At 57.5% G+C, this 27,682-nt stretch overlaps 2 protein-coding genes across 3 annotated transcripts in view; both read left to right on the forward strand.

The window, feature by feature from the left end:
- NADSYN1 (NAD synthetase 1) overlaps positions 1-7,081 on the forward strand; it is a 35,302-nt gene extending 28,221 nt beyond the window's left edge. For both annotated transcript variants that reach the window (XM_033861373.2, XM_033861374.2), the window contains 7 exons: positions 874-1,009; positions 1,693-1,799; positions 3,364-3,495; positions 3,879-3,948; positions 4,240-4,368; positions 4,989-5,165; positions 6,329-7,081. In XM_033861373.2, coding sequence (XP_033717264.1) covers positions 874-1,009; positions 1,693-1,799; positions 3,364-3,495; positions 3,879-3,948; positions 4,240-4,368; positions 4,989-5,165; positions 6,329-6,412 — 835 coding nt within the window. In that variant the 3' untranslated portion in view covers positions 6,413-7,081. The remainder of the gene's footprint in view (positions 1-873; positions 1,010-1,692; positions 1,800-3,363; positions 3,496-3,878; positions 3,949-4,239; positions 4,369-4,988; positions 5,166-6,328) is intronic.
- Positions 7,082-11,811: 4,730 nt separating this feature from the next.
- MRGPRG (MAS related GPR family member G) lies at positions 11,812-21,106 on the forward strand. The gene is made up of 2 exons (XM_073809327.1): positions 11,812-15,286; positions 15,779-21,106. Exon 2 carries the CDS (start codon positions 19,327-19,329, stop codon positions 20,512-20,514), a length of 1,188 nt encoding a protein of 395 aa, XP_073665428.1. The 5' UTR covers positions 11,812-15,286; positions 15,779-19,326; the 3' UTR covers positions 20,515-21,106.
- The last annotated feature ends 6,576 nt before the right edge of the window (positions 21,107-27,682 follow it).

Here is a 27,682-nt window from a genome sequence, read left to right on the forward strand (position 1 = left end):
GTAGCTGGTCAGTGGCGTCGGACACGGCCAGGTGGCGGTGACGGCGGGCAGCTCCCCGCAAGGCCACGTTTGTGGGTCAGTGAGCACCCCAGAGGCGAGCGGGTTCCCTCCTCACCCCCCTCCAGCCGGGAGCACAGGCAGGCCCTCGCCCCTCCCGGGAGCGTGAGCCTCCCTCTGCCCTCTTCCACCTGGAGGCCTCTGTGCCTGAGGAAGGTGGAGAGAAGGCATCTTGCCACACAGGGAGACTCGGCTCCATTCAGAACATCCCATTTATTCTGCCTCCAAGGGAAAAACAAGAGGCTGCCCATTCTGTACGCGGAGCTCAGCTAAAAGCTGTCCCCGCGCAGCACTTCTGCTCCCAGGGAGACGCCCAAGGGAAGTGAAAGCAGGGACGTGAACAAATATTTACACGTTTGGGTCCGTGACAGTGTATTCACAACGGGCAGAAGAGCTCAAACGTCCATCGACAGCTGAGTAGGTAACCAAGAGGTGGTTACGAGGGGGCGGTATTCAGCCTTAGAAAGGAGCGAAGCGCTGACACAGGCTACGACATGGATCAGCCTGGAAGCACCATCCTGAGTGAGAGAAGGCAGTCAGCAAAGCACAGATACTGTGTGGTTCCATTTCTCTGAAATGTCCAGCCCATGCAGACCCACAGAGACAGACAGTGGGTCAGGCGTCCTCGGGGGCTGGAAGAGGAGGGTGTGGGGAGAGACCGCTCGTGGGCACAGGGTTTCCTTCTGGGCTGATGGAAAGTTCTGGAACTGGTGGTGGCGTCGTCAGTGTCCTCGATGCTGCTGAATGGGGCACTTGAAAATGGTAAGTTCTGTGTTTTTGTTTTGCCGTCTGCACGCCTTCCCTTTCTCTCCCCAGCCACCACATCGGTCTCAACATCGACCCAGCCGTGAAGGCCGTCATGGGCATCTTCAGCCTGGTGACGGGTAAAAGCCCTGCGTTTGCAGCTCACGGAGGAAGCAGCCGGGAGAACCTGGCCCTGCAGAACGTACAGGTGTGCCTCCCAGATGGGGCCGTTGTCCCCACTCGGGGGCCGCAGGGAACCCGGGGGACAGCCGGCACTGGGGTCAGCAGCCTGCCTTAGAGACCCTGAGTGTGCAGCCTTGCGACAAGGATGGGGGTCTGCGTGTGTGTGCGTGCGTGTGCGTGAGAGCGTGCGCATCGGCGTGAGGGTTTGGGAACGTGGCGTGTGTGCAAGTGCGTGCAGTTTCTGCATCTTTGGGGGGCGGCTCAGACGCAGCCCCACCTTCCAGGCGGCTGCAGGGGAGCTGGACCCTGTGTGGTCTGTGGAGGGAAAGAGGGGGCCTGGGCTACAGCTGCCTGGGTCTGTCCTGTCTCTCTGTCCCCTTTCTGCGGGTGCGGGTGACCTTGCCGAGCAGTGCAGGGAGTGACAGGAGGGACCACAGTCTCCCCCGCTGGCTTTGCAGCCCTGTCTCACCGCGGCCTCGGGCTTTGGTCCTTCCATCTCTGTGGCTGAGTGCGGGAGCCCACGGTGTGGGTGAGGGGACCACAGGCTCCCGGCCCCTCTGGACGCTGGAAGCTCCTGCGTCACTTAAACTTCCCTGTGCTCCTGAGGTTGCTGGGAGAGCCCCTGCCCCGAGCTGCAGGGAGGCGGTGTTAGCATGCGCGTGCCCCGCCCCCGCCCCGCGCGGATGACGTTCCCCTCCTGTGGTCCAGGCGCGGGTGAGGATGGTCATTGCCTACCTCTTCGCTCAGCTGAGCCTCTGGTCCCGGGGCGCCCCAGGCAGGCTTCTCGTGCTCGGATCTGCCAACGTGGATGAGAGGTGTGTATGCCTTGCTCTGCGTGAGTCCCCTGGTCGACCCACGGCCGCTCCGGCCGGGTCTGTGTTTCCCTTAGCTCCTGATGCCCCTTTGAGGGCAGCCGAGGGGGGAAGGGGCACAGGGGTCAGGTGAAAACGACAGTCTCTTCTGGCCTGGAAACCCTGGCCCTCGCCCACGGACCGGACCCTGTTCCTTCCGTCAGCCATCCGTTTAACGGGACAGGGAGTGATGTTACACCCACCTCGGGGTTGCTCGAAGGAGCCCCGCTTAGGGCGGTGCAGGTTTTAATCCCCCCTGTCTGGGACCCAGGGGGTCTTACACCCCGGCTTTGCACCCTCGTGGGAGCCTGGAGGGCTGAGTGTTTGGTCTTTCTCTTGAAAAGTGGGGAGAGGTCAGCCGTGTGAGTGCAGGTGGGACAAAGGCCAAACAGTACCCACGGCACAGGTCAGCAATGGCCTTGTGGTGGGGGAGCTTGGGATGCGGGTGGAGAGCTGCGGTCATCCAGTGGTCCAGCGAGAATATGGTAGCGGTGGTGGCGGGGTGGAGAGGGACGGACGCATCGAAGGGGTGAGTGTCGTGGGGTTGAGGTGACAAGTGGGCACAAAGTCGGTGGCTCCAAGGCGCCAATGAATTATCTTACAGTCCAGTAGGTGAGGGGTTCAGCACGGGCCTCACTGGGCCAGAGTCAAGGCGGCACAGGGCCGGTTCCTTCTGGGTGCGGTAGGATAGGGGTTCAACACAGATCTCACTGGCCCAGAGTCAAAGTGGCACAGGGCCGGTTCCTTCTGGAGGCTGCGGGAGAGAAGCTGTTACTCGCCTTTTCCAGCTGCTGGGGGCGCCTGCATCCTTTGGCGTGTGGCCCCTTCCTCTGTCTGCAGAGCCCGTGGTGCAGAATCTGTGCGCCTTTCCTGTGGCCACAGCTCCCGCTGACTGACGCCCCCCGCCCGCCAGTTCTCTCTTCCACATTTAAGGACCCTTGTGCTTGCATTTAGGGTCCACCCCATAATCCAGGGTAATCACCCATCTCAGGGTCCTCAACCTCACCTCATCTGCGGAGTTGCTTTCACCCTGTATGTGTATGTATACAGGTTCCGGGTATTAGGATGTAGGCATTTGGGGGCCACTCTGCCGACCGCAGGAGGTGTCTGGCAGTGGGGAGGCGGCCCTGCTTCTGTGGACTCAGCGTCCATGCCTGAGGTCCTGCCCCTCCCTCCCGAGGACCTCCATCCCTCAGCTCCGCACTCTGCTGGCCCCAGCCCTCCCTCCCAGACGGGCCGCTTGCAGGTGGCTGCTGGTCAGTCCCCAAGCTGCTTCCCGGCCCAGACGTCTCGTCCGGCTTGCTGGATCCTCCTCCTTGGCTGTCCGTAGCCTCTGCCCCTTCCCCAATCTGCCCCAGCACATCAGGCTTCTCCCAGACCCTTGAATCTGCCAGGGTCTGGCCCCAGGGCCCTGGAAGAAGCGAGTCTTCGGATGCCCAGGGGCTGGATGGCCAGGCCCCCAGGTTCGTGGAATCTGCAGCCCCTCGGGTCTGCTGCATGGAAACCGCGCGTTTTTCTCCTGCTGCAGCCTCCTCGGCTACCTGACCAAGTACGACTGCTCCAGCGCAGACATCAACCCCATAGGCGGGATCAGCAAGACGGACCTGAGAGCCTTCGTCCAGCTCTGCATGGAGCGCTTCCAGCTTCCCGCCCTGCAGAGGTGCGTGTGCGCCCACGAGGCCTCAGCCGTGGCCCCTGAGCCACCGGGTATGCGTCTCGGCACAGCCCCGGGCCACCCTCGCCCCATCAGCCACCTTCCATAGCTCCCATCTCCTGATGGAAACAGTCCTGCCCTGCAGGCGCGCTTGGGGTCCCGAGACCAGGCACCCCCTTCCTTCCCGTCGGTGCTGCCCTGCCCTGGCTCTGGCCAGATCAGGCAGCCGCTGCTTCCCTCTTCCCCTCACCACCCTTCTCCCGCTGTCGTAAGGCCGGGAGGTCTGTGTATCCCTCCGTCTTCGGGCTGAGCACTGCCTGGTGCTTTCATGGTATCTGTTGAGTTAATACGCAGGTGTTGTGACTGACCTCTGTGTGTCTTGGCCGCAGCATCCTGGTAGCGCCGGCCACTGCCGAGCTGGAGCCCTTGGCCCACGGACGGGTGTCCCAGACTGACGAGGTAACGGCGGTGGCTTTGTCACTGTGCTTCTTCCCCCACCTCCCTGCTGCTGGGTTCCTTCATGGCCTCCTTTCTGCCCCAACAAGCCATGCTCCATCGCTGGGTCCCGGCCTGGGAGCCGAGGGCTCAGCGTCATCCATGGCTGGCCTTCAGTGTTCAATTCAGGTCTCTCGAGGTTGGAGCCGGGAGGGAGGTGATGAGGCGAGTGGTGGGGGTGGGGCTCGGTTCCATCTCCATGTCCCCCAGCGCTGACTTGCTGTCACTCATGAGACGCCTCTCCTTTGTCCCCAGGAAGACATGGGAGTGACCTACGCGGAGCTGTCGGTCTACGGGAGGCTCCGGAAGATCGCCAAGATGGGGCCCTACAGCATGTTCTGCAAACTCCTCTACGTGTGGAAGGACGTCTGCACCCCCAGACAGGTAAGCCATGTGCAGTGTCCTCAGGGAGTCGGCAGGTAAGGTCACCTTGTGGGTGGAGTTGACTCAGGAGCAGGTGGCCACGGTGTGACCTTAAGATGAGAACAGTCTCTCTCTCTAAGGAGCTACGGTCCAGTTTCAGGCTCCCAGCAGCCCAGGCCTTCCTTCTGCGCTGGCTCAGTTTGTCTGGGTGGGGCTGGACCCCATCGTAACACGCAAGCTCCTCCTTTTTGGGGGGCAGGGGGCGAACTCTGAGGTCGGAATATCGCTGCTTCTCTGCGAGTTGTCAGGCTCCTCAGGGCCGAAGCCCACAGACAGAGCGGTCCCCGCAGAACCGCCTGGAAGCCTCGTGAGATACATCTTCCCGGGACCCCTGACCGGGTCTCCTGATGCAGCTTCCGGGGTGCTGGAGTCAGGAGACTGCGTCTTCAAAGTTCATCCCGCTGCCCCAGCCCGAGCAGTGGCACCGGTCCACTCCTGCCTTCGGGGGGTCCAGACGCAGCCGTGTTGCAGGGGGTGGGTGCTGTTAGCTCGCACAGCCCAGGGCAGTGCTGCCGGGAACACCAGCCTGGGGTCTTTCCGGCTTTGCCAGCATCAGGCCCTGTGCATCCCTCGCCTCCCAGGTGGCCGACAAAGTGAAGCGGTTTTTCTCGAAGTATTCCACGAACAGACACAAAATGACCACACTGACCCCCGCGTATCATGCCGAGAGCTACAGCCCAGACGACAACAGGTTCGACCTGCGGCCATTTCTGTACAACGCCCGCTGGCCTTGGCAGTTCCGCTGCATAGAAGCTCAGGTAAATCAGGCAGAGGTGCTTTTTCTCCCTCTTAAAGGTCTGTGGAGGGAATATCCGCTCACTTCCGTTGAGGACCGAGAAGCTTTTTAATATATACGGTGGCGTTTTTTAGCGTCCGTCTTTCTGCAGAGGATCCCGTACGTTTCACGTCAGTCAGAGCATGAGCTATTTTGGGCTGTGCTGAGGACGCTAAACTCAGGGCTACAACGCTGCGTCAGTGTGGTACCAACCACTGTCACTTCTAGACTACCAGGGTATCCAACTGGCCTCACATCTTCCTTTTTTCCCCTAATTACCTAATAATAGAGCCATCTTGCCCGAGAATTCAGGCTTCTTTTATCCTAACAGGGGAGGGACTAGAATCAAACATTTCCTGGCCCCAGAGGGGATGTGTTTTTTTCTTCCTCCCTGCAGCCATTCATAGGTGGGCCTGGTCAGGATGTTTCCCGTGAGCTAAACAAAGGTATTTTAGCTTCATGTTCGTGACCTGGGAGGCAGGGTTGGGCCAGAGGTGGGCCATTTTGTATAATTTAAGCTTATAGGCAGGATCCCTTTAGTGACGAACTAGCGGCCGGAGCTAGCCGGTGGGGAGCGGGGAGCAACCATGAGGAGATGACGTGCAAACCGAGATGGGACGCAAGCAACGCTGCACGTCCGTGGCCGTGGCCCTCATCCAGGGGTCGTCGGGCAATGTCTGGAGACATTTTTGGTTATCGTACCTGGGGAGGGGTCTGTGCTGCCGCATCTGGTGGGCGGAGTCCAGGGATGCCGCCAAGACACGCCGTGGTGCACAGCCCGGCCTTCTCCCCCCGCCAAGTATTAGTCAGCCGTGGGGCCTCGCTTCCACCAGTGCGCACTCGGGAGTGAGTTCCCTCACATCAGGCCTGGGGTTCAGAGGGTGTGCCAAGACCCTCAAATGGAGAAAAACACATGTGGGTAAAGACGGAACTCGCCTGGAATCTTCTAGCCCAGCAGCGACCCCCGTGCCCGGGCCAAGGCACATCCTTCCGGACTCTGGATCCACCCACGTCTCATCACTGAAGACGCTGTCGGAGGACCTGCGTTTTCAGTCCCGTGACCGCGACCCTCTTTCGGGTGAATCGGTGCATTGTGACGGCCTCGCCGTTCAGGTCCTCGTGGTGACGCTGCATCTTCTCTTCTAGGTTCTCCAGCTGGAGAGGAGACAGCACCAGGACCTGGACGGCGTGGAGAGCAGACAGCATCAGGACCTGGACGGCGTGGACTGAGCCCGGGTCCTGCGCAGAGCGCTCCCCTCCCGCCAGGATGCTCATGCTACGTCTGCCTTGCCGGTGACTGTGCAGGAGTGGCTGGCGTGTCGACAAGCCCCGTCTGACATATTTCAGGGAGAGGGATCTTTTCGGTCTAGTTTCTTTAAAAAAGGCTGAAATACAAGAGGATGCGATTTTAAACCCTCTTCTGTTTTTTTTTTTAAATTCATTTTTATTGGCGTATAGTTGATTTACAGTGTTCTGTTAGTTTCTGCTGTACGGCAAAGTGAATCAGCCATACGTATACATATATCCGCTCTCTTTTAGATTCTTTCCCCATAGAGGGCATTACAGAGTCTGAGTAGCGTTCCCTGTGCTGTACAGCAGGTACTGGGATGGACATGCCCAGACTACTACATATAAACCCTCTTCTTGAAGCGAGCGCTTTCCCCAGCCCCTCTGGCCCTTGCGCAGCATCTCCTCTGAGTGTCACCTGAGCTGAAGGAGGATTTTCCAGGTGGGGATGGAGGAGGCCCTGGGGGGTGGAGGGTGGTTCTAGAACGACGACCGTCCCCGCCCGTCACCCACCCTTGCAATCTCTGTAGTTTTGCAAAGCAGCCCTTTCTCCTTTTCTGCCTCTGTCCTTGTGTATGATTCTTCTCACTATAAACGGGCCCATTTCCCAGATTTCTCTTTCCTGGTCACCGTCATTGTCATTCCGAGGACCTAAACCTGCAGGGATGCAGATTCGCCTCCATCCTGTGCCACCAGGGAAGGCTTCACATGCTCTCGGGGCAGTCTGCGCGGTCACCATCCCTGCCCCCCCATGTGCTGCCCTAAGGAAAGACCCCCCTGGGGTGCTGGCTGCCTGCTCCCCCCCATGTGCTGCCCTAAGGAAAGACCCCCCCCCTGGCGGGCCGGCTGCCTGCCATCCTTGCCAGCCTTCTCCTCCCATTTCGGTCTCACCATCCTGGGTCAGCACCCAGGTTAAGTGGGACGATGCCAGTGTGGGCGGGAGGAGAGAGCTGGGCTCTGGTTGCGGGCCTTGCGGAAGGTCCAGCCTTGGGCCCGAGCAAGACAGCTCAGCCCCCGTGCTGCTGGAACACCAGGAATTCCTAAGAATCCCCAGGAGTATTTACAAACTGCATCAGCTTGGACTTCCTGCGCGTGTGTTACCAAAAGCCTTACCCAAGAAAAGAACCTGGGGAACAAGGAAAGGAATTTATTGACGGACGTGCTGAGCGGTCCGGGGGAGTGACGGCTTCAGGCCTGGCTGGACCCAGGGTTTGTGCCATGTCGTTGGAACTTGTTTCTCTCTTCCCCTGACCCTGTCTCTGTGCGCTGGCTTCCTCTCGTGACTGCAGTCTTGCCAACTCCCAAGTTCAGATCCAGCAGGAGATTAGCACATGTGCCTTCCCCGTTTCTTCAGTACAGGCCCTGGATTAGCTCAGTTGGGTCATATGCCCATTTCTGAACCAGTTAGCTACTGCCCCGAGGTCCTCCAAGGAGGACCACGGGGTGTTATCAGAATTAGGAAAACTAGATGGTGAGTTCTCCAAACAGGAACGGCCGCTGCACACACCCTCGGGCCCTGGCCCAGGCCCAGGCTCTGGACGATGGCTCCTTGGGTCTAAGCCCACGTTTCCTGGCAATGCTACTGCAGGCCCTGGGCCTGCAAACCACGTGCACAGACCTTTCCTCGACTTCCCACAGTGACAGCAGCACCCAGGGACGTATTAATAAGACGCCAGGCTTGGGCCGAGGGAAGGGAACAAGGGCACACGCCCTCTTTCCCCGAAGGCTGCCGCCACCTTTGTATCTCCCACCCCCGGAATCCAGAAACTCTCCCGCAGGCTCGGGGACAGAATAACCCCCTCTCCCTCACCCCACCGAGGGCCACTTTTCTGTGACGTAAAGTCACTCGACATAAAGACAACCTTTTAACCACGATGCAAAGCCACATCCTGCTTGCCGTCCGGGGTCCTTCCAGAAGAGAGTCTTGGCCTTGTGGACCCAAATCCCAGTGCTATGGTCTGAATGTTTGCATCCCCCCAAAATTCATATGGGAAATTCTAACCCCCCCATGTGATGGTGTCAGGGGGTGTGGCCTCTGGGAGGTCATGGGGGCCTGAGGGTGGAGCCCCATGAATGGGATCGCTGTCCTTATAACGGAGGCCCCAGGCAGCCCCTGGCCCCTGTGCCACGTGAGGACCCAGCAAGAAGTCTCTGACCCGACGTGGAAGAGGCCCCTCCCCCGACCTGCCCGCACCTGGTCTTGACTTCCGGCCTCCAGAGCTGTGAGCAGTGCCCTTTTGCTTTTGTGTCACCAGGTCTGTGGCATCAATATTTTGTTACAGCAGCCCGCACGTACGTACTAAGACGCCCGTGAAGGTGTTTCTCCTAAAACAAAGGAAAAGTTTACGCTTCAAGGAGAATTCAGTCCTTCACCTTCGGGAGAATCTGGAAAGAAAACAGAACAGCAGTAGAAGCTGTTCTTCGAGCCGATGTGGCCCAGGTATGCTGATGAGGACAGTTTTGAGGACGGCCGGCGAGTGGATGGGTGCATCCCGTGTGGGCAGCCCTCCCTGAACCTGTGGGTCTCATCCCAGCGTTTGGCCCTCGTGGGTGGTGACACGGATGAGCTCAAGAGGACGTGGCCTTGGGTTCTGCAGCCTAGGGGTGACAGTGCTGTCACCTTCTGGGATGGCTGCCACCCAGGGTGATGGCCAGGCCCCTCGGTGCAGGTGTCGGCACCCCACGGGTGTCCCCCCGGGGGACGTGCACCTTGCTGACACCCTGGGGAGGAGACATCCTCCTGTCTGCCGCCCCCCTCCCCAGCCACACGCACCCTCCTGAGGCCGCGGCTCCTGCACCACGTGTGCTGGGAGTGGGGTGGAGGGCTTCTGCTCCAGGGAAGGGAGATGGAGGGAGCGTGGACACTCGGGACGGCCAGTCGTGGGGTCAGTGGCAGGGTCCTGAGCATTGTCCTGCGAGAGCCTCCTGCACTCAGGGACCCCAGGACCCTGGCCGCTGGTCATCCAGGTATAGGGTAGCGTCCCCCACTTATAAGGTAGTGTCCCCCAGCTATAGGAGGTGTCCCCCCTGCTATAGGGTAGTGTCCCCCCAGTTAAAAGGTAGTCACCGGAGCTTGGCTGATGAGGGGCTGTGGGTTCCTGTCTGCAGCTCCAGCTCGTCGTGGGGGGTCCTGGCTCTTTTCTGAGACCCAAACATAGACAAGCCCGCCCACCCCAGCTCCTGGAGAGGGCAGTGAAGCCTCATGTCAAACCCAGAGCTAACTCGGAATCTCCTGGGGTCGCTCCTGAGAGCAAAGACTCCCCAGCACCTTCCTCTCGGTTGGACGGTCGTACACGCTTCGGCTGAAACATTTCCCTCAACAGTCAAAGCAGCCTGGGGGCCACACGGAGACCTGAGCGTCACTGCAGCGTGAGCCGCTGACGCAGCCGAACTGCACCAGCTGGACGGTGCCCACCCGCCCACCCCGGACAGCACTGGCCAACAAACCTTCATTTCACTGGAATTCTAAAGACAGAAGGAGAGAGTTTTGAGAGAGAGAGTACATCCCACGAGGTCAATCCATTAAAAGTCAAGGAAGAAAAAAATAAAACACTGTATTCAGACCCTAGAACATGCCGGAAAAATGGGCGAAGGACAAGGGTGCGTCATTTCCAAGGACCAGTCTACATCCGAAAGGAGTTTAGCGCGTTTGTTATCCAAAACTGAAAATAAGCAGAATTTTAACAGTAAGTCAGAGGTTAAAGTCGACTTTCTGAGTTTGGTGAGTGTGAGTTCACAAACTTTCTGAAGGATAATTTAACAGGTTTCAAAAGGCTCAGATGTGTGCATTTGGTTTCATATACACACACACACACAAAAATTCTGCTTCTGGGGCTTCCCTGGTGGCGCAGTGGTTGAGAGACCGCCTGCCGATGCAGGGGACGCGGGTTCGTGCCCTGGTCCGTGAAGATCCCACATGCCGCGGAGCGGCTGGGCCCCGTGAGCCATGGCCGCTGAGCCTGCGCGTCCAGAGCCTGTGCTCCGCAACGGGAGAGGCCATGACAGTGAGAGGCCCGCGTACCGCAAAAAACAAACAAACAAAAAATTCTGCTTGTGGCTATTTGTCCTCGTTTTTCACAAAGAGGAGGCTGGGAAGGGAACTGTTTGGGGGTGCTGACTTGGGGAGCTCTGTGCCGCTGGCAGCGAGGCATAGGAGATGGTAGGGACTGTGCCCCAGGGACACGGATCCACTGGGAGCCCCCCATCCTTCAGAGGTCCACCCTCTCCACCTTGCCAGTCAGGGGCACCTTCCCACCCTCACCATCCCTGTTTCCTCGCCCAGGGCTCTGTCTCTGAAGGCCCCCAGTGAAAAAGTAAAGAGCAGCGTTAGCCGTGCTGTTGATGCAGGATGGGAGGACGCAGGCGTCGCTGAGGGTGTGGTTTTGCACGTCAGCTACGAGGACCCTGATGATGCAGAGGCGCAGGCCGGAGAAAGAAGCCCGGGGCCGAGAACAGAAGGACCAGGTAGAGCTTTTGGGGCCAGTGCTGCTGGGAGCTCGCCTGGACTTGGGGAGCAACAGCTCACTGGACACGCCCAGGATGGAGAACAGCAGGAAGCCCCACATGGTGGTGGCGGTCATACGTGCAGGACAGAGCTTTGTCCTTGGGATGAATAACTGACCACAGGCACGACCTCTCAGTATATTAACCGGAAAGATCAGAGCCCCGAGCAGGGCGCTCACGTTGCCCGACAGGTGCTTGGGGCAACGCCACCGGTACCCAATAGGGAAGAAGGAGGACAGACAGCACTGGAAGCTGATGGCAGTCATGATGCCCAGGCCAGTGAAATAGAAGAACCGCAGGACCATAAAGGTGTCATGCAGGTGAAAGGAATAGTGAAGGAAAAGCTTCCGGATTTGGAGGTCTCTAGTTGCAAATTTGTACCATTACACAATGTACACCCAATTCCTCCAGCCCCTGGTAGACACCATTGTACTGTTTTCTGAGTTTAATCTGAGCCTTTATTGAGCCGTGGCTGCTGCAGCGGCCCACCCACCGTCTCCCAACCTTGCTCCCTCCAAGGCCCTGGCAACCAGCCACACTGTTTGCTCAAGAGCTCACATACCTCCTGATTTCAGATCACTTCTCCCTCCGTGCTTGCAGTTCCGTCCTCCCCACTGTCCTTTAGGTGTACTCCTTAGTGGGACCACGGTGTGGCAGCAGCTCATTTGGGGCCTGGACCAGTATATCAACCTATCTGTGAACAAAACCCAAATCTCCTTCTCCTCCACCAGCTGGTCTAGGTGACCCCTTCAAGAGTGAGCTAAAGCAGGGGCTTTGGTGACATGAAATGGTTCACATGTACAGAAAAGCTTTTTTTTTTTAACGGACATCCACATACCCACCACCAGGCGGAGTCACATTTTAGCATTTTAAAAATACCTATTCCACATCTTTTTTTAAAAATTTTTGGCCACACCTCGCGGCCTGTGGGATCTTAGTTCCCCGACCAGGGATCGAACCCATGCCCTTGGCAGTGAGAGTGCAGAGTCCTAACCCCTGGACCACCAGGGAAGTCCCCCACATCTTTTTTTTTTTACCAGCGACCTTACAGGTACCCACGAAGCTTCCTGTGTCATCTCCCCAGGCCCGGGCACCTGCTTTGTTCTTCATATTTCATTGCGGGGTTGTTTCTTACAGTGAAACACAGTGAAGCGGAATATATAACAAGATGGATAAATTACAGAAGCGTCCATCCTACGGAATTCTACACCACTGTTAACATGAGGAGACATTTGGAATGGCAAATACCAAAGACGAAACACTGAAAACATCAAGTTCTGCACAATGATGTATAGACCATGGTAAGATTCACACCTTTTTTTTTTTTTTTGACGGAGCCATGAAGGGTGTGGGATTTCAGATCCCTGACCAGGGCTCAAACCCACGTCCCCTGCATCGGCAGGCGGACCCTCAACCACTGCGCCACCAGGGAAGCCCCGGGTCTGTTGTTATAATCAATCCATTGTTCAAGGCCATGAGACTCGATTCACTGGCAGATCCCCACCGCCCGCCCTGCCCCGCTCAAGGGCCCCTCGGGGCCCCCACCCACCCATACTCTTCCCCAGGCCTGAGATGCAAGCTTCGCCCAGAGCTTCAGAAAAGCTAGTCGCCACGGGTATCCCTCAGTGTCAAGGGGGTAGGCAGAGAAACCACACTTCCTGGGCCCTTCAAAACCAACCTAAAGCAAAGAAGACGAGAAGGAGAAAATTCACGAGCTCATATGGTGGTAGATTAACTTCACGTGCATACGAACGTAATCTTTGTCACAACCCTGTGAAGTGGAATACTCCATCTTTTTTTTTTTTTTTGCGGTACGCGGGCCTCTCACTGTTGTGGCCTCTCCCGCTGCGGAGCACAGGCTCCGGACGCGCAGGCTCAGCGGCCCTGGCTCACGGGCCCAGCCGCTCCGCGGCACGTGGGATCTTCCCGGACCGGGGCACGAACCCGCGTCCCCTGCATCGGCAGGCGGACCCTCAGCCACTGCGCCACCCGGGAAGCCCTGGAACACTCCATCTTGAACGTGAGCACACCGAGGCTCAGAGGGGTGAAGCGAGACGGAGCAGAAAGACAGGCAAGTAGTGACGCCCCCCCTCCCCAGACCACAGTCCCTCCACCAGCGGGACCACAGCCGGCTCAGGTGCCCCCAGCCCCATTCGGGCTGCCCCGACCCTCCCTCAGCCCCCAGACCCCTTTGCCGTGTCTGGGACAGACACAGCTCAGCAGCCCTCAGGAGCTCCCTCCCTCCCGGAGACCACGCCCCACGTGCAGAGGTTCGGGGGGCTCTAGATTCCTCCTTCTCGGGCTCCATGGACAGGTGCGCCTTCCCTGAGGAGCCCCAGAAATGCCGCATCCTCTGGGGTCTCTATGGACCCCCGGCCTTGGGTGTGGAAGCAGGTCACACAGTGGGTGTGCGGTCCGCTGGCCGGCGCTGCTCTCCAGGCTGGACCTGCCTGCCTGGCCCCCGTCCGGTGGTCCGAGAGACCTTGAGGAGGTCTGTGGGCTCAGGGCCTGGCGGCCTCACTTGGACACCCACCTACCAAGTCCCTGGAGAGCCCGGCGCTGTGATGGAGGCCCCGGTGCGTCCTCACCTGTCCTCACTAACGCTCCCGGGTCGCTGGGAGGGAGAAAGCTGCCTTGCCGAGTCTGCCAGGCTCCCAGGGGTCCAGCTGGAGCCCATGGCTGCCCGGCGCTGCTCAGGGGAGTCTGGCACCCCAAGTCCCACCTTCCAGGCACACGGCCCCGCCACCTGAAGAAGTTTGAGGGGGCAGTGGGGCTTCCTTACAGCCCCCCAAGTGCTGGCGGCAGGCTGGGCGAGCAGGGGCTTGGGCACGGGGGTCTCAGCCCTGAGCCCTGGGGACTCCAGGGGCCTGTCCCAGTGTGTGGACTTGGGCACAATGCAGGGCCACCACCGGTGCCACTGGAGAAGCAGACACTGCTGGTCTGACCCAGGACTGGAGGCAGAGCAGGGGGTGATGGAGAAGAGCTCCCCCTCCTCAAAGGCCTTGACTCTCCCACCTCGGCCTCCAGGGCCTCAGCCTTGGCCCTTCCCCACCTGCTGCTTGAGCCGGGCCACCCTTTGCACTGAAGCGTCTGCAGGGCGCGGCTCCCCTCCGGGACAGCCCAGGGTCAGGCTGGCCACAGTGCAGACGGGACAAGCTCCCACGCATCTTCAGCCAGGGGTGGACGCCACTCGTTCTCCCCCGCCCAGCCTGGGTCCACCCTCACTCACCTGCATCCCTCCTCAGGGTGCGGTTCAAGTCCCATCATTCTGGCTGAGTTCACACTGCCCCTGCCTTGGGGCACTGACCTTTGGGTCCTGGGGAGAGGTTGACACTGGACTCTAACTCCAGAGGACACTGGGGCCGGGGCGGCCATCCTCCCAGCTGGAGCCCCAGGCCGAGTGGGCAGGTGAGACTCCAGTCTCCCCCCAGGCAAGGACACCTTCATTTCTCACCTCCCTGCCCCGCCTGCACCCCTCTGCCCTCAAGCAAAGCCAGACCTCAGCCTGTCCTGAGTCAGGCTGGGAGGGGAGGCAGCTCCGGGTCCAAGGAGGCCGGACCCCCAGAGCCAGAGCCAGTGCCCACCCTAGCCCCACCTCCAGGACCCCAGGACCCCCGGGGCTTATCTGGCCAGGACAGCGTTCCCGGCGACAGGCACGTCCCTGCTTGTCTTGAGCAGCCAGACGTTCCCGGGAAGGGTGTGGGACGCTGCCCCCTCCTCGGGGACCTGAGGGGAGGCTGCTCGGCCCGAGGCAACCTGTCAGCCCGGGGCCAAGGGAGAGGCCCCCTCACCAGGCCCCACCCCCGACTTGGATGAAAGTTTTCAAATATCGTTTGTTTTCGTTGTGTTGAGGCCACGCTCCCTCCTCAGCGACTTAATTACATCCGAAGTTGGGAAAACACCACAAAAATATTCAACCTAAAATAGGAAATCCACTCGAGTTTTATCTTTTTTTCATGAATGGCACCATTCTTCCGGAACCCCTGCGCCCCAGTCTGGCCAGGGGGAGGGAGGGACCAGCTGGAGGGGCTGTTCATCTCTGGGGGCTTCCGCTCGTGTGATCGTGGGCTTGGTGATTTTATGAAGGAGTGTTTTGAGAGGAAAGGCCCAATTCTTTAAAACCCTTTTTACGGTCATTGGAGTGGTACAAAAGGCAAGAAAGGCAACGCACGCTACGTCTGCGCTACGCGTTGTACATGTAACAACGGGGTCAAACACGTAACATGCGTGATGTCGTGCAAACTTCCCGACCAGATCCACACGGGAGGCAACAGAGCTGAGCGCCGACCGAGGGGGTCCGGTTTCCCAGGCACGGTGAGCTCCCAGTCCGGGATCTTCTGCCCCCTCTCCCCGGGGCAGCCCCTTGGGAGCCCCTCGCCATGCAAGGCCCCAGAGTAGGAACGAGAAGGGAGAAAGGAAGCAGAAAGTGCAGCCTCAGACCCGAGCCCACTCGCCCCCAGCAGTTCACAGCACCTACCTATACAAGCCCCTCTTTTATTTTCTGTGCTCCTGTGCTCTAACTTCTGGGGCCTCCTGACCCCCCAGGGGCTGCCCCTCCCACGGTTAGCCAATTCCTAGATAGCAAACCACTGCCCGCAGCCTGCTTTGCAGATGCAAACCCCTCAAAGCCCAGCCCACACCTCCCCACCTCCCCTATGGGGCTCTAGCACTCAGGGCCACTAGCTCCTGCCCCGATGAGCCAGGGACCACGCCTGTGCCACAGAGCCCCCGAGATGATTCGAAACAGCCAACCCTAAGCCTGCTCACCCTGACTCACCGTTCCTTCCCGCGGAAACCACCATAAAGGCTCCTGACCACACAGCCCCCTGCCGCTGCGCCCCGACCCGACAGCGCTTCCCTGAGCGGTGGCCCCCGGTGGCGCACCCCCTCCGCTGGAGAAGTGTGAGTAACACTCTATCCGCTGAATGACAGCTGTCTCCTGAGGTGCTGGCCGGGCCATTCCTGCTAATGATAATGCCACCGTTAAGACACGCCTTCCGCAGACAGGCCCTCGGCCTGGGACACCCCGCTGCTGGGGAGTGGGGAGACGCTCCTCTGGTCCCCACTCCCCATCTGCCCCCGGGGGGGGCTGGGCAACACTGGGTTCCTTCTCTGGGTCCCAGAGTCGGACGATTGTGTCCTGAGCCTCGGATGGCATGGTGGCCACGGGAACCACAGGAACAGGAACAGTTCATGACAGGACCTCCCGTATCCCCCCACACCCGATCCCCGCCCCGCTCCCTTTTCGTCCCAATGTGTACTCCTCACCGAGTCCCCGTGACGCGCCCGAGATGTGAGAAAACCAGGTTTCAGCCTGCAGACGTGGGCACTGAGAGACAGAGGCACGCCGGCCTGCCCAGGGCCAAGGGCTGGGTTGAGGCTGCACTGCGTGAAGCTGCCCGCTTCGTGGGGCAGAGACGGCTGAGTAGCGGCCGCTTGGTGTAGTCAAGGCTCCCGCTAGCACGGTCGGGCTTGGACACAGGCCACCAGCTGGGAACAAGCTCAGGAAGGATTCGTCCAAACAAACGCACTCGGTGTTTCGGGTGGTGGCACAGACTTCAGACAACAGATATTTCCTTTCTCGCAGTCTGGAGGCCAGAGTCTGGAATCAAGGTGTCCCAGGGCTCCAGGGGAGGGTCCTTCCTTCCTCTTCCAGCTTCTAGGGGCTCCAGGCATCCCTGGGCTTGTGGCCACGTCCCTCCAGTCTCTGTCTTCGTGGTCACGTGGCAGTCCCTCTGTGTGTCTCTCCTCTCCTGTCTCTTATAAGGACACTTGTAATTGTGTTTAGGGTCCACCTGGGTAATCCAGGATGGCCTCATCTCAAAACCGTCACTTCTTCTCAGTAAGGTTCCAGGGATTGGACGAGGACGTGTCTTTGGGGGCCCCATTCAGTCCAGGACACGCACCACCCTGGTGTTTGCTGCTGTCGTTGCCAACACACCGAGAGCAGACGCTCCTCTCGAAGCTGTGCTGAGAGCCTGGCGTGCGCGAGGCCCCACTGGCAGCAGTGGGCAGAGAACCCGGGGACTGGCATGGGACATGGCGGGGAGAAAATGAAAGGGGGCAGGAGGGCAGGGCAAGCTGGGGTGTGGTGTCAAGTATCCAGGCCAGGGACAGCTCACAGGGAAGGTGGCCTTTGAGGAAAGGGGGAGGGGCAGTGGGAGAGCGTCCCAAGACCCAGCAGGCAGAGCGGGTAGGGCGGCAACAGGGCCCTGCAGGTGGAAACCTTGTCCCTGGGCCTGGAGGCCAGGCAACTCTTCACTCCTTAAAGCCACGTGCAGAAGCGCAGAGAAGCCGGGGGACCTCGGCCGGGAACCACAGGCTGCACGGAACACTTATTCCACGGGCGGCACGTGTTAAGCAAATGAATTCGAAGCTAAATCCACTTGAAAAATGTTAGAACAAACAGCATCTCTACACATAACTTCTGACTTGCACTCTGAGTCCCCAGGGCCACAGAGCAGCCCACAGAAGAGGCGAGTCCTCAGCAGGACCAGCTCAGAGCACGTAGCTCTGCGGAATGGAGTTTAGAAAAGTATTTTAACCCCTAAGAATCTGTCAGCAGCTGGGGCCCCAGGGTTTGAGGCCGGCAGGTGGACGGTTGGGGTCGGTCCTTGGGAAAGGGACCAACATCTGCGGCCCCAGACATCCCACAGCGGCACCGTCCAGTGACCCACCGTGTGGGGTCCAGCGCCAGGCCGGGCACGAGCTGTCCAGGAATGGTGACGACCCACTGGACACCGGCCCCCAGGCTGCTGCCCCACCCCCCACGTCCCTCGGGTGCTGAGGAAGAGAAGGGCTGGACCACATGGAGGATATTATCTCCACCTGAGCTCATCCCGTGACCAGGAGGGGCCCTCCCACTTCCAGCGACCTGGCCAAGCGCCCAGGTCCAGCCAGCCGGGCCCCAGGGACACGAGAGGTTTCAGGGCCCGGGGGGAGCCCTGGGCGGCAGCGTGCAGGCAAGAAGGCTTGGGGCCCCTGCACCAGACACCCCTGAGGACTTTCAGGCTCCCGTCGGACTGGGAGTTGGGGGCAAGGATGGGGAAGCAGGCTGGCGGGATCAGTATTTAAAAGCCGGCGCTCTGGGTCCTCGTTTGAATGTATGGGCAGGTGTGCCTGTCCTGAGAGCTGTGAGGACAGCCTTCCTCCAGCCCTCCCTCCACCTCCACGTAACTCGGCGCCTCCACGTACCTCGGGGAGACTGAGGCTGGGGCACGGGGGGGCGGTCAATGCAGGGCCCCCGGGACGCCAGAGTCCAACTCGGCTCTCTGGGGCCCGAGACACCGTCACCGCGTGCCTGGCGAGGGGAAAGCCTGGAGGGGGTAAAGGCGAGAGACCTGCCCCCGCACCTCCCACCGGGGCACAAGGACAACCACAGAGAAGGGTGTCAGCAGGGGCGCGCAGGCACAAGGCAGGGAGGCCCCAGGGGTCTGTGGGAGGCTCCAGGGTCTTAAAGGAGGCAGGACCTGGGTGAGTGGGGAGGGGGCGAGGGCGGTCCCGGCAGGGCCACAGCCCGAAGGGGTGACTATGGGAAAAATTCAAGGTGTGCAGGTGGGCTCCCCGCCTCCACCGTGTCTCTGTGTCTCTATCTCTGTCTCTGTCTCCCCTGACTCCTCACCCCAGAGACAGGGCCCTGATGGCCCCCCCACTGCATCTCTGAGGCTAAGAACAAAAGCCAGGTGGACCCCGGGGAGAGGGGCCCAGGGGAGGGAGAGGCGGCTCTGAGACCCTCCACTGCCTCTGCTTCCCTGTGACGGCGTCTCTCCCCTCGGACCAGAGCAGGGCTTGGCTTCTCGCAGGCAGCAAACACCTGTGTCAGCTTCTCCCCCAGAGGACCGGGGCCCCGCCACCAAGTCCACACACCTGCTGAGGCTTCAGAGCCGCACTTGGCACGACCCGCTGGCAGCGGGAGCCCCGGGTCGCATCCCTGCCCAGGCGGGAGAGAAGGGGAGGCTGGGCGCGTCCCCCAGCCTTCCCTCATCTGCCCAACCGCCTACTGCCCCCACCAGGACATCTGCACCCACCCTTGTCCACGGCAAGTGCAGGACAGAGTGTGCTCAGCAGACCCTCTGGGGCGGGGACCCAGCAGGAGTGTGGTCCTGGCCCTCCAGGATGGGAGGGCCCCCGTGGAGTCCCTGAGTCGTGTCCTCATGAGAGCCCCCTTTGCCTGCAGAGACCTGTCCAGCCATCACTGACCTCTGCGACACGGCTACCGCGGTGTAGCCGTGTCAATCAATCTTGGCGCATTTAATCTAAACATCCAGCCAGGGGCAGGCCTGCCCACCTGGTCGGCCATCCTCATCTCCCTGTGTTGGGTGCATCCTACCTAATCCTCCTTTTACAAAGAGGTGATGAGGCCTGAAGGGTTGGGCACTGGCTGGGAAGGCGCCCCGGGCTGGCTGCATCTGTCCAGCTGCGCCGGGATGCCACCCGCCTTCCCAGGCGGTGATAACAACGGCAACGTCTGTGGCCTCCCTCCAGGGTCCTTCCCACCGGCCGCGGAGCCGGCCAGCATGTTCGGGCTCTGGAGGACCTTCACCGGCGTGTTTTTCTACCTCACTCTGGCTGTGGGCCTCGGGGGGCTGGCGGGGAATGGGCTGGTCCTCTGGCACCTGGACTTCCACATCAAGAAGGGCCCCTTCTCTGTCTACATCCTCCATGTGGCCACCGCGGACTTCCTCTTCCTGGGCTGCCAGCTGGGCTTCTCGGCCGTCCAGGTGGCCCTGGGCTCCAAGGACAGCCTCTACTTCGCCGTCACCTTTGTTGCCTTCTCCGCGGGGCTCTGGCTGCTGGCCGCCTTCAGCGCCGAGCGCTGCCTCTCCGACATCTTCCCCGCCTGCTACCAGGGCTGCCGCCCCAGACACACGTGGGGAATCGTCTGCGGCCTGATCTGGGCCCTGACCCCGCCGGCCGTGCTGCTGCCCGTCAACACCTGCGGCCTGCTGCGCGAGGGCGTGCGCCTGTCCACCTGCCTACGGTACCACGTGGCTAGCGTCACGTGGCTGCTGTCCTTGGCCTGCGTGGCCTGCGTGGCCGGGCTTGCGCTCTTCGTCTGGGTGACGTGCTGCTCCCAGCGCCCGTGCCCTCGGTTCTATGGCATCTTCCTGGGCTCCGTATTCCTGCTCTTCTTCTGCGGCCTCCCCTACATCCTCTACTGGACCCTGCACCCAATCCTGAACCTCCTGCTGCCTGTGTTCCTCCCGCTGGCCACCCTCCTGGCCTGTGTCCCCTGCAGCGCCAGGCCGCTCATCTACTTCGCGACGGGCCGGCAGCCGGGCAAGCGGGAGCCACTCCGGGTGGTCCTCCAGAGGGCCCTGGGGGAGGGGGCCCAGCTGGGGGCCGGGAGGCTGTCCCTGCCCATGGGCCGCATGTCAGGGCCAGCCAGGGTCCCCCCAACCCTTCACCAGACCCTCCAGGACCATGTGTCATCCCGGTCCCCCCCAGCTCACTGGCCCTGGGGACCCAAGGGCCGGGGGCATCAGGAGAGCCGTGGTCTCGACTCCCACATGCCCAGCCTGTGGAGTACAAGGAAGGCCTGAGGAGAAGGCCAGAGACACAGCAGCTAAGCGGGGAGTCCCCAGGACTGGGGCGAGGATGGGCACCCCAGCTCCCGCCTCCTTCCCCCCCTGCCACCAGCTGAGGGCTGGGGTGGAGGGGAGGCCGCCCCCCAAGGCCCACGTGGGCAGCTGGGCGGGGCCTGTCCTCGCTGAGGCCGTGCTGTGATCCTTCCACTATAGAGTTCTCCGGCTGCCTCACCCACAGGCTCCCAGCGCCCAGGTGACCCCTGCCCAGCAGTCTCCCCACCGGCCACCAGATGGCGCTGCTTCCTCACCAAACGCACCCATAAGTGTGCCCGCCAAAGCAGGGTCACTGCAGAGCCTGGCGCCAGCTGGGCCCTCCCCTGCCCCTTCCAGCCCTGTCGCCCGGAACGGGGGTCCTGGACACCTGCTGCCTAGAGGGTGCTCTTGCCCCCAACCCCCATCTCCAACTTCCCCTCCTCCCAGGAATCCTTTGCTCACTCATCACCCCCACCCATCCCTGCCCACTCCTTGCAGACCCTGCCCAGCCAGTGTTTGCACCACCCTCCTCCCACTCCCCTGGGCTTCCCTTGGGAAGGAAGGAAGGAAGGGAGGGAGGAAGGGAGGGAGGGAACTGCAGCCATTCCTTTTAGCTTTCAAAGAACAAATCATTGTATGTGTCTCTGATTTTTTAAAATAAATTTATTTATTTTTACTTTTCGCCGTGTTAGGTCTTCGTTGCTGCACACGGGTTTTCTCTAGCTGTGGCAAGCGGGGACTACTCTTCAACGGGGTGCGCGGGCTTCTCACTGCAGTGGCTTCTCTTGCTGCAGAGCATGGGCTCTATGTGCGCGGGCTTCAATAGATATGGCACGTGGGTTCAGTAGTTGTGGCACACGGGCTTAGTTGTTCCGCAGCATGTGGGATCTTCCAGGACCAGGGCTCAAACCCGTGTCCCCTGCATTGGCAGGCAGATTCTTAACCACTACGCCACCAGGGAAGCCCTCTGATGATTTTTTTTTAAATGACAGTTCATAGTCATTGTCAAGACTTTCAAGTCCTACAGAAAATATTGAAAAGGTAAATCACCAAAACTCTTTGGACCTAGAGGGAGACATTTTGGGCATAGAACCCTCCAGCTGTGTTTATTTTTCTAATAGAGATCCACAGAAATTTCCATTTTTACCAAAAAGAAAACATTCTATATATCCTATGTGAAACCTGTTACAATAAAGCATTTTATAACTCCAGGAGAATTGTTTTAAAAAGTCCTTTTTTCACTAGAAAATGTATGTGTTGCTCATTATGGGAACTTCAGAGAACATTAAGAAATGGAAAGAAGAAAGACTTACCTATAGCCCCCCAACCCGGAGACACCTTTGCAGGTTGTCCATCCTTCCCTGGGATGGGCAAGGTTCTGGCCAGTCCTGGTCGCCCTGCCTGGTCTCCCCAGACTGCCCTTAGGGAGCCCAGGGAGGCCAGGGCTCTGGCAGCCTAAAGACCATCCCGCTCGGCAGGTTCAGGAAGGTGGGTGAGGACCCCAGCCTTGGCTTTGGGGGGTAGGGTGCCGAGGGGCCATCCATTCGTGGGACCACTTCCTGCTGGACCCCAAGGAGGGGTGTGGCCTCCTCCCTGGAACGCCTGGAAATGGGATGAGGGTGAGGGCAGCTTCAGAGGGGCCCCGGCATAAGCCCCGCCCTCCCAGCCCCAGGAAATAGCTGTGAGGCCCCCTGAGGGGCCATCATCTGTGTGCTGCCACTGGGGACAGACGGTCAGCTGCCCCTGGGGCGCGTGACAAACAGCCCAGTCTAGACAGATGGGGAGTGCGGGACCTCTGGCCCTGGAACCCGCCGCTGGGGCGAGCGGGCGCCAGCCTGGGCCCAAAGAGCCAGCGTGTTCCCAGTCCTGGAGGAGTGATGGCCACCTGGAGGGACGGGGCTGTCGCAGGGCTGGGCTCCCATCCCGCTGGCACCTCTCCAGCTTGGTGACCTCCAGCGAGTCACCGAATAGCGGGGAGCCGTGTCTGCAAAAGGAGAGGGAACAGCATCTCCTTCCCGGGACGCGGAGGTAGGAGGCAGGCAGCCAGGCTGGCAGAGCGCGGTCAGTGCTGGGGCCCGTCCCCACCTTCAAGGCCAACCGCGTTGCGTCCCCCGTCTCTGCCTCCGTCTCAGGGCAGTCCTCCGGATGGCCCCTGCCCAGCCTCATCTCGGCACACCGCCTATGCTGCCTGCTGGCGTCACTGCTCCTGGCACATCCTGCTCGGCCATCAGGACCCGTCCTTGGGCCGGTCTGTTCTGTGACACCGGGAGCTCCCTGGCAGCGGGCGCCCTGTCCTCAGCTCCTCTGGTGCTCACCTGCCCTGGCTGAGCACCCAAGGGGACCCCCTTGCCCAGAGCGGCCTCCCACCCACCACGCACTGCATTTCCTGCACTCATGTTTGCACCCCTGTTAGTGTCCGTGTGTCTCATGGGAAGGTGGGCTCCTGGGGGGAGCTGTCTCCCTGGGCCGAGAACCGGAGGCCCGGGTGGAGGGTCCTGACAAGTATTTGTGGAATGGATGGACCTGTGGTTGGGTGAATGGGTGATGGCGCGAAAGATGGGGTCAAGTGAATCAAGGGCATGGCCGAAGTGGAGCACCACCGAATGGACTCGGACCAGGTCTGTCCTGGGTCCTGGGACATTCCAGGCCAGCAGAGCCCTGACTACTGACCCGACACCTGAGAGGGGGGTGAAGAAGGGAGGGGATCTGCTCTCACGGCCGAGTCCAGCCACCACAGCCTGTCACCTACTCTCGGCCACACTCTCCCCTTTCAGCCAGCAAACCCCAACGGAGCCAACTCGGGGCCGGGCACTAGGCGGGAGCTCGAGGGAGGGTCGTGCCATGGTGTGGTCCCGGTCCCCAAGGAGCTCAGCATCTGGAGAAGGGACAAACACATTGACACAATCCAAGGACAGCATGTGAAGAGGTTTAGGGAGGCACCTTCTGTCCTGACTCACCCTTGACAATCATTACCTGCCCCTTTTTACCCATACATGTCCCAGTGTGGGTGACAAATCATCACATCCCCTTAGTGTTAGGGAAGCACAGAAGAGGGAGGGTCTCATGTCCCTCACTCAGAAAGCAGAGGAGGCTTCCTGGAGGAGGGGGTGTCTGCGCTGAGCCTTACAAAGTAATGTAAGGAAAGGACTGCCATCAGTTGGGGGCGGTCTGAAAGGCCCCAAACACGGGCACGTGCTGAGAAGAAAAGAAAGACGGGGGTCCCCAGAGGAGGCTGTGGCAGCTAGACCCCGAGATGGGAACAGGTGTGCACCAACACAGGACAGAGGACACCCCAGGGGGCATGGGGCATGAGACACACATGTGACCTTCCTCCCGGGTCTGTATTTCCTGTGATTCATCACAAATAAAATGTAGACGGTGTGGACTTCCCTGGTGCCACAGTGGGTACGAATCCGCCTGCCAGTACAGGGGACATGGGTTCAAGCCCTGGTCCGGGAAGATCCCACATGCCTCGGAGGAGCTAAGCCCGTGCACCACAACTACTGAGCCCACATGCCACAACTACTGAAGCCCACGCACCTAGAGCCCGTGCTCCGCAACAAGAGAAGCCACTGCGATGGAAGCCCATGCGCCACAACTACTGAGCCCACACACCACATCTACAAAAGCCCAAGCGCTCTAGGGCCCATGTGCCACAACTACTGAGCCCATGTGCTGCAACTACTGAAGCCTGCACGCCTAGAGCCGGTGCTCCACAAGAGAAACCACTGCAATGAGAAGCCCGCACGCCACAACGAAGAGTGGCCCCCGCTCACCGCAACTAGAGAAAGCCCACATGCAGCAACAAAGACTCAATGCAGCCAAATAAATAAATAAATAAATAATTATTTTTTTTAAATGTAGATGGTGTGAAACAGAGGTCAAGTTTCAGCTGGTTTTTGTTTTCTTTTATTTTTTTTTTCCATGTGGCTAACCAGTCATTCTAGTAACATTTGTTGAAAAGACTTCCCTTTTCCCATGAATAACATGGACGCCTTTACTTTAAATCAGTTGATTGTATGTGGTGAGTCTATTTCTGGACTCTGTTCTGTGTTGGTCTATTTGTCTGTCCTTATACCAGCATCACACTGTCTTAATTACCAGCATTAAAGTATATCATGAAGTCAGGTGGTCTAAGTCCTACAATTTTTTTATTTCTTCTTCAAGATTTGCATTTCTATATAAATTTTAGAATCAGCTTGACAATTTTTTCAAAAATCTACTGAAAATCTGACTCGGATTGCATTGAATCTATTCAGTTATTCTATAAAAAATTCATGGGGAACTGACATCTTAACAGTATGGAGTTTTTCCGTTGATAAGCATGTTTAACCCCTATTTATTTCAGTCTCTGACTTCTGTCAGGTATTTTTTGTAGTTTTCAGCATAGGTATCTTGTTCATATTTCGGAAAGTTTACCCCTGGGTATTTGAGGTGTCTTGATGCTATGCAAAATTATCTTTTAACTTCATTTTCCAGTTGTTTGATCTTGCCTTTATATAGGATTGAATAAGTCTCCTGCCAACTTACTAAATTCGTTCTAATAGTCTTTTTGAAGTCTACTTAGTTTGTGCACTATGTACACAAACATGGCATTTGTAAATAGAGATCATTTTACTACTTCCTTTTATTTCCTTTTCTTCCTTTATTGCACAGGCTAAGACCTCTCATACAATGTTGAATAGAAATGGTAAAAATGGGGACTTCCCTGATGGTCCAGTGGTTAAGACTTCACCTTCCAGTGCAGGGGATGCAGGTTCTATCCCTGGTCGAGAGCTAAGATCCCTCATACCTTGGGGCCAAAAAACCAAAACATAAAACAGAAGCAATATTGTAACAAATTCAGTAAAGACTTTACAAATGGTCCACATAAAAAATAAATAAATAAATGGTAAAAATGGGCATCCCTGCCTTATTCCCAGTCTTACAGGGAAAAGTGTTCAATATTTCACCATTAAATATGATGTTGTATGTAGGCTTTTTGTATATGCCCATTATCATATTGACATAATTTCCATCTATTCCTAGTTTTCTTAGAGTTGGTTCTTTTTTTATTCATGCATGGGTATTGAACATTATCAAATCTTTTTCTTCACTTATTAAGATGACATATGGTTTTTCTCCTTTGGTCTGTTACTTTGTTGAATTACATTGATTCATTTTCCAGTGCTGACTTTGTAGTCCTTGGATACACCTTGCTTGGCCATAGTAGATTAATTATCCTTTTTATAAATTGATGGGTTTGATTTGCTAATCTTTTGATAATGGCATTTGCAGTTATATTCATGGGAGATGCTGTTCTCTAGCTTATTTTCTCATAATGCCCTTGTCAGTTTGGAGTATCAGGTATCCCCTGTTACTCTGTAAGAATTTGGAAAAGACCAGTACTCTTTCACCAGAGAAACCATCTTTTGTGGGAGGAGTGTAAAATACAATTTCAGTTTCTTTAAAAAATACAGGGCTACCTAGACTCTCTTTTTCTTCTTGCATCAGTTTTAGAAAGTCTCATTTTTCAGGGAATTTTTCCACTTCACCATTTGAATTTAACTTAAATATGAGTGAGCCATCTTGGAGGTAGACCCTCCAGCCCCCGTCAAGACAGCAGATGACCACAGCTGTGATCAAAATCTTGATTTCAAGACCCTGAGCAGAACTACCCCAGATAGGTCACTCCCCAATTCTTGACTTGCAGAAGCTATGAGATAATAAAAGATTATTGTTTTAAGTTGCTAAATTTTAGAGTAATGAGTTATGAAGTGATAGATTACTAATACAATCATGAAATGTTCCTCTTTGTCTCTGGTGATAGTTCATGCCTTGAGGTCTACTTTATCTGAAGGTAATAGTTAGCTGCACTGACTATCTTGCGATTATTGTTTACATGTCATATTTTTTCATTCTTTTCTTTCAGTCCATTTGCATCTTTAAAGTGTGTCTCTTGTAAACAGCATATTATTGGGTAGTATTTTTTTTTTAATCCAATGGGAGCTCCCAAGGAATTGAGGGGTATTTGCACACACAATTGGGGGGGCTCTCCTCTCTGTGTATCTCTCTGTTCTCGGAGTTTCTCCTTCAATTTCCAGTCCCTCTGGCAGCCCCAAATTCCAAACTCTGTCTTCCATCTCAGTAAGACTGACCACTTTCTGCTTGCCCCCAATCTTCAAAGCACCACCGGAGAAAAGCTGGATAGATGTGGAGCTCACCAATTTGTCTCCTTCCCCCCAGAATCATGTGGTAGGCTGAATAATGCCCCCAAAGGTGTCTACACCCTTTGTAATAATAACAGTCCATATGAAAGCGTAGGTTGCCAGACAGATTTTTTTTTGAATGATACGACTATAAGCTGCCTACAAGAGACACACTTTAGATTCAAAGGCACAAATAGTCTAAATGTAAAATGATATAAAATGCAAACAATAACCAGAAGAGAGCAGGGGTGGCTACACTAATACCAGACAACACAGACTTTAAGTAAAAAATTGTTACTAGAGATAAACCAGGACATTTTTTTTGGATGACGAAAGGATCAGCCCATCAAAAAAGCACAACACCTATAAACACCTGTGCTTGTGGTATGCTGAAAATGCCCCGTAAAAGATATCCGTGCCCTAATCCATGCGACCTGTGAGTGTTCCCTTGTATGACAAAAGGGACTTTGCAGGTGTTATTAAGTGAAACATCTTGAGGTGAGGAGATTGCCCTGGATTGTCCAGGTAGGCCCAATGGAATCAGAAGGGTCCTTATAAAAGGGAGACAGGAAGACCAGAGAAGGTATAGCGAGCAGAAGGAAGACACAGGGAAGCAAAGTCAGAGAAACAGAAGATGCTACACCAGTGGCTGTGAGTATGGAGGAGCGGACCACAGGCCAAGGAACACAGGTGCCCGTAGAAGCTGGAAAAGGTAGGAACAGATTCCCCCTGGAGCCCACAGACGAGTACAGCCCAGCATTTTAGACTTCCACCCTCCAGAACTATAGGCTCTATAATTCATAATAAAGTTATTAATTAACTAATTCATTAATTGCCTCAAAATTGCAAGAAGTTCTGTTCCTTTAAGCCACCAAGGTCATGCTCATTTGTCAGAGCAGTGAAGAGAAACTAATCCAGATTGCGTCCCTCCAATTTCTGCCTGCATTTATCTACTCTCCTGT

The sequence above is a fragment of the Tursiops truncatus genome, chromosome 8, assembly GCF_011762595.2.
Source record: "Tursiops truncatus isolate mTurTru1 chromosome 8, mTurTru1.mat.Y, whole genome shotgun sequence".
In the NCBI taxonomy this organism is placed as follows: domain Eukaryota; kingdom Metazoa; phylum Chordata; class Mammalia; order Artiodactyla; family Delphinidae; genus Tursiops; species Tursiops truncatus.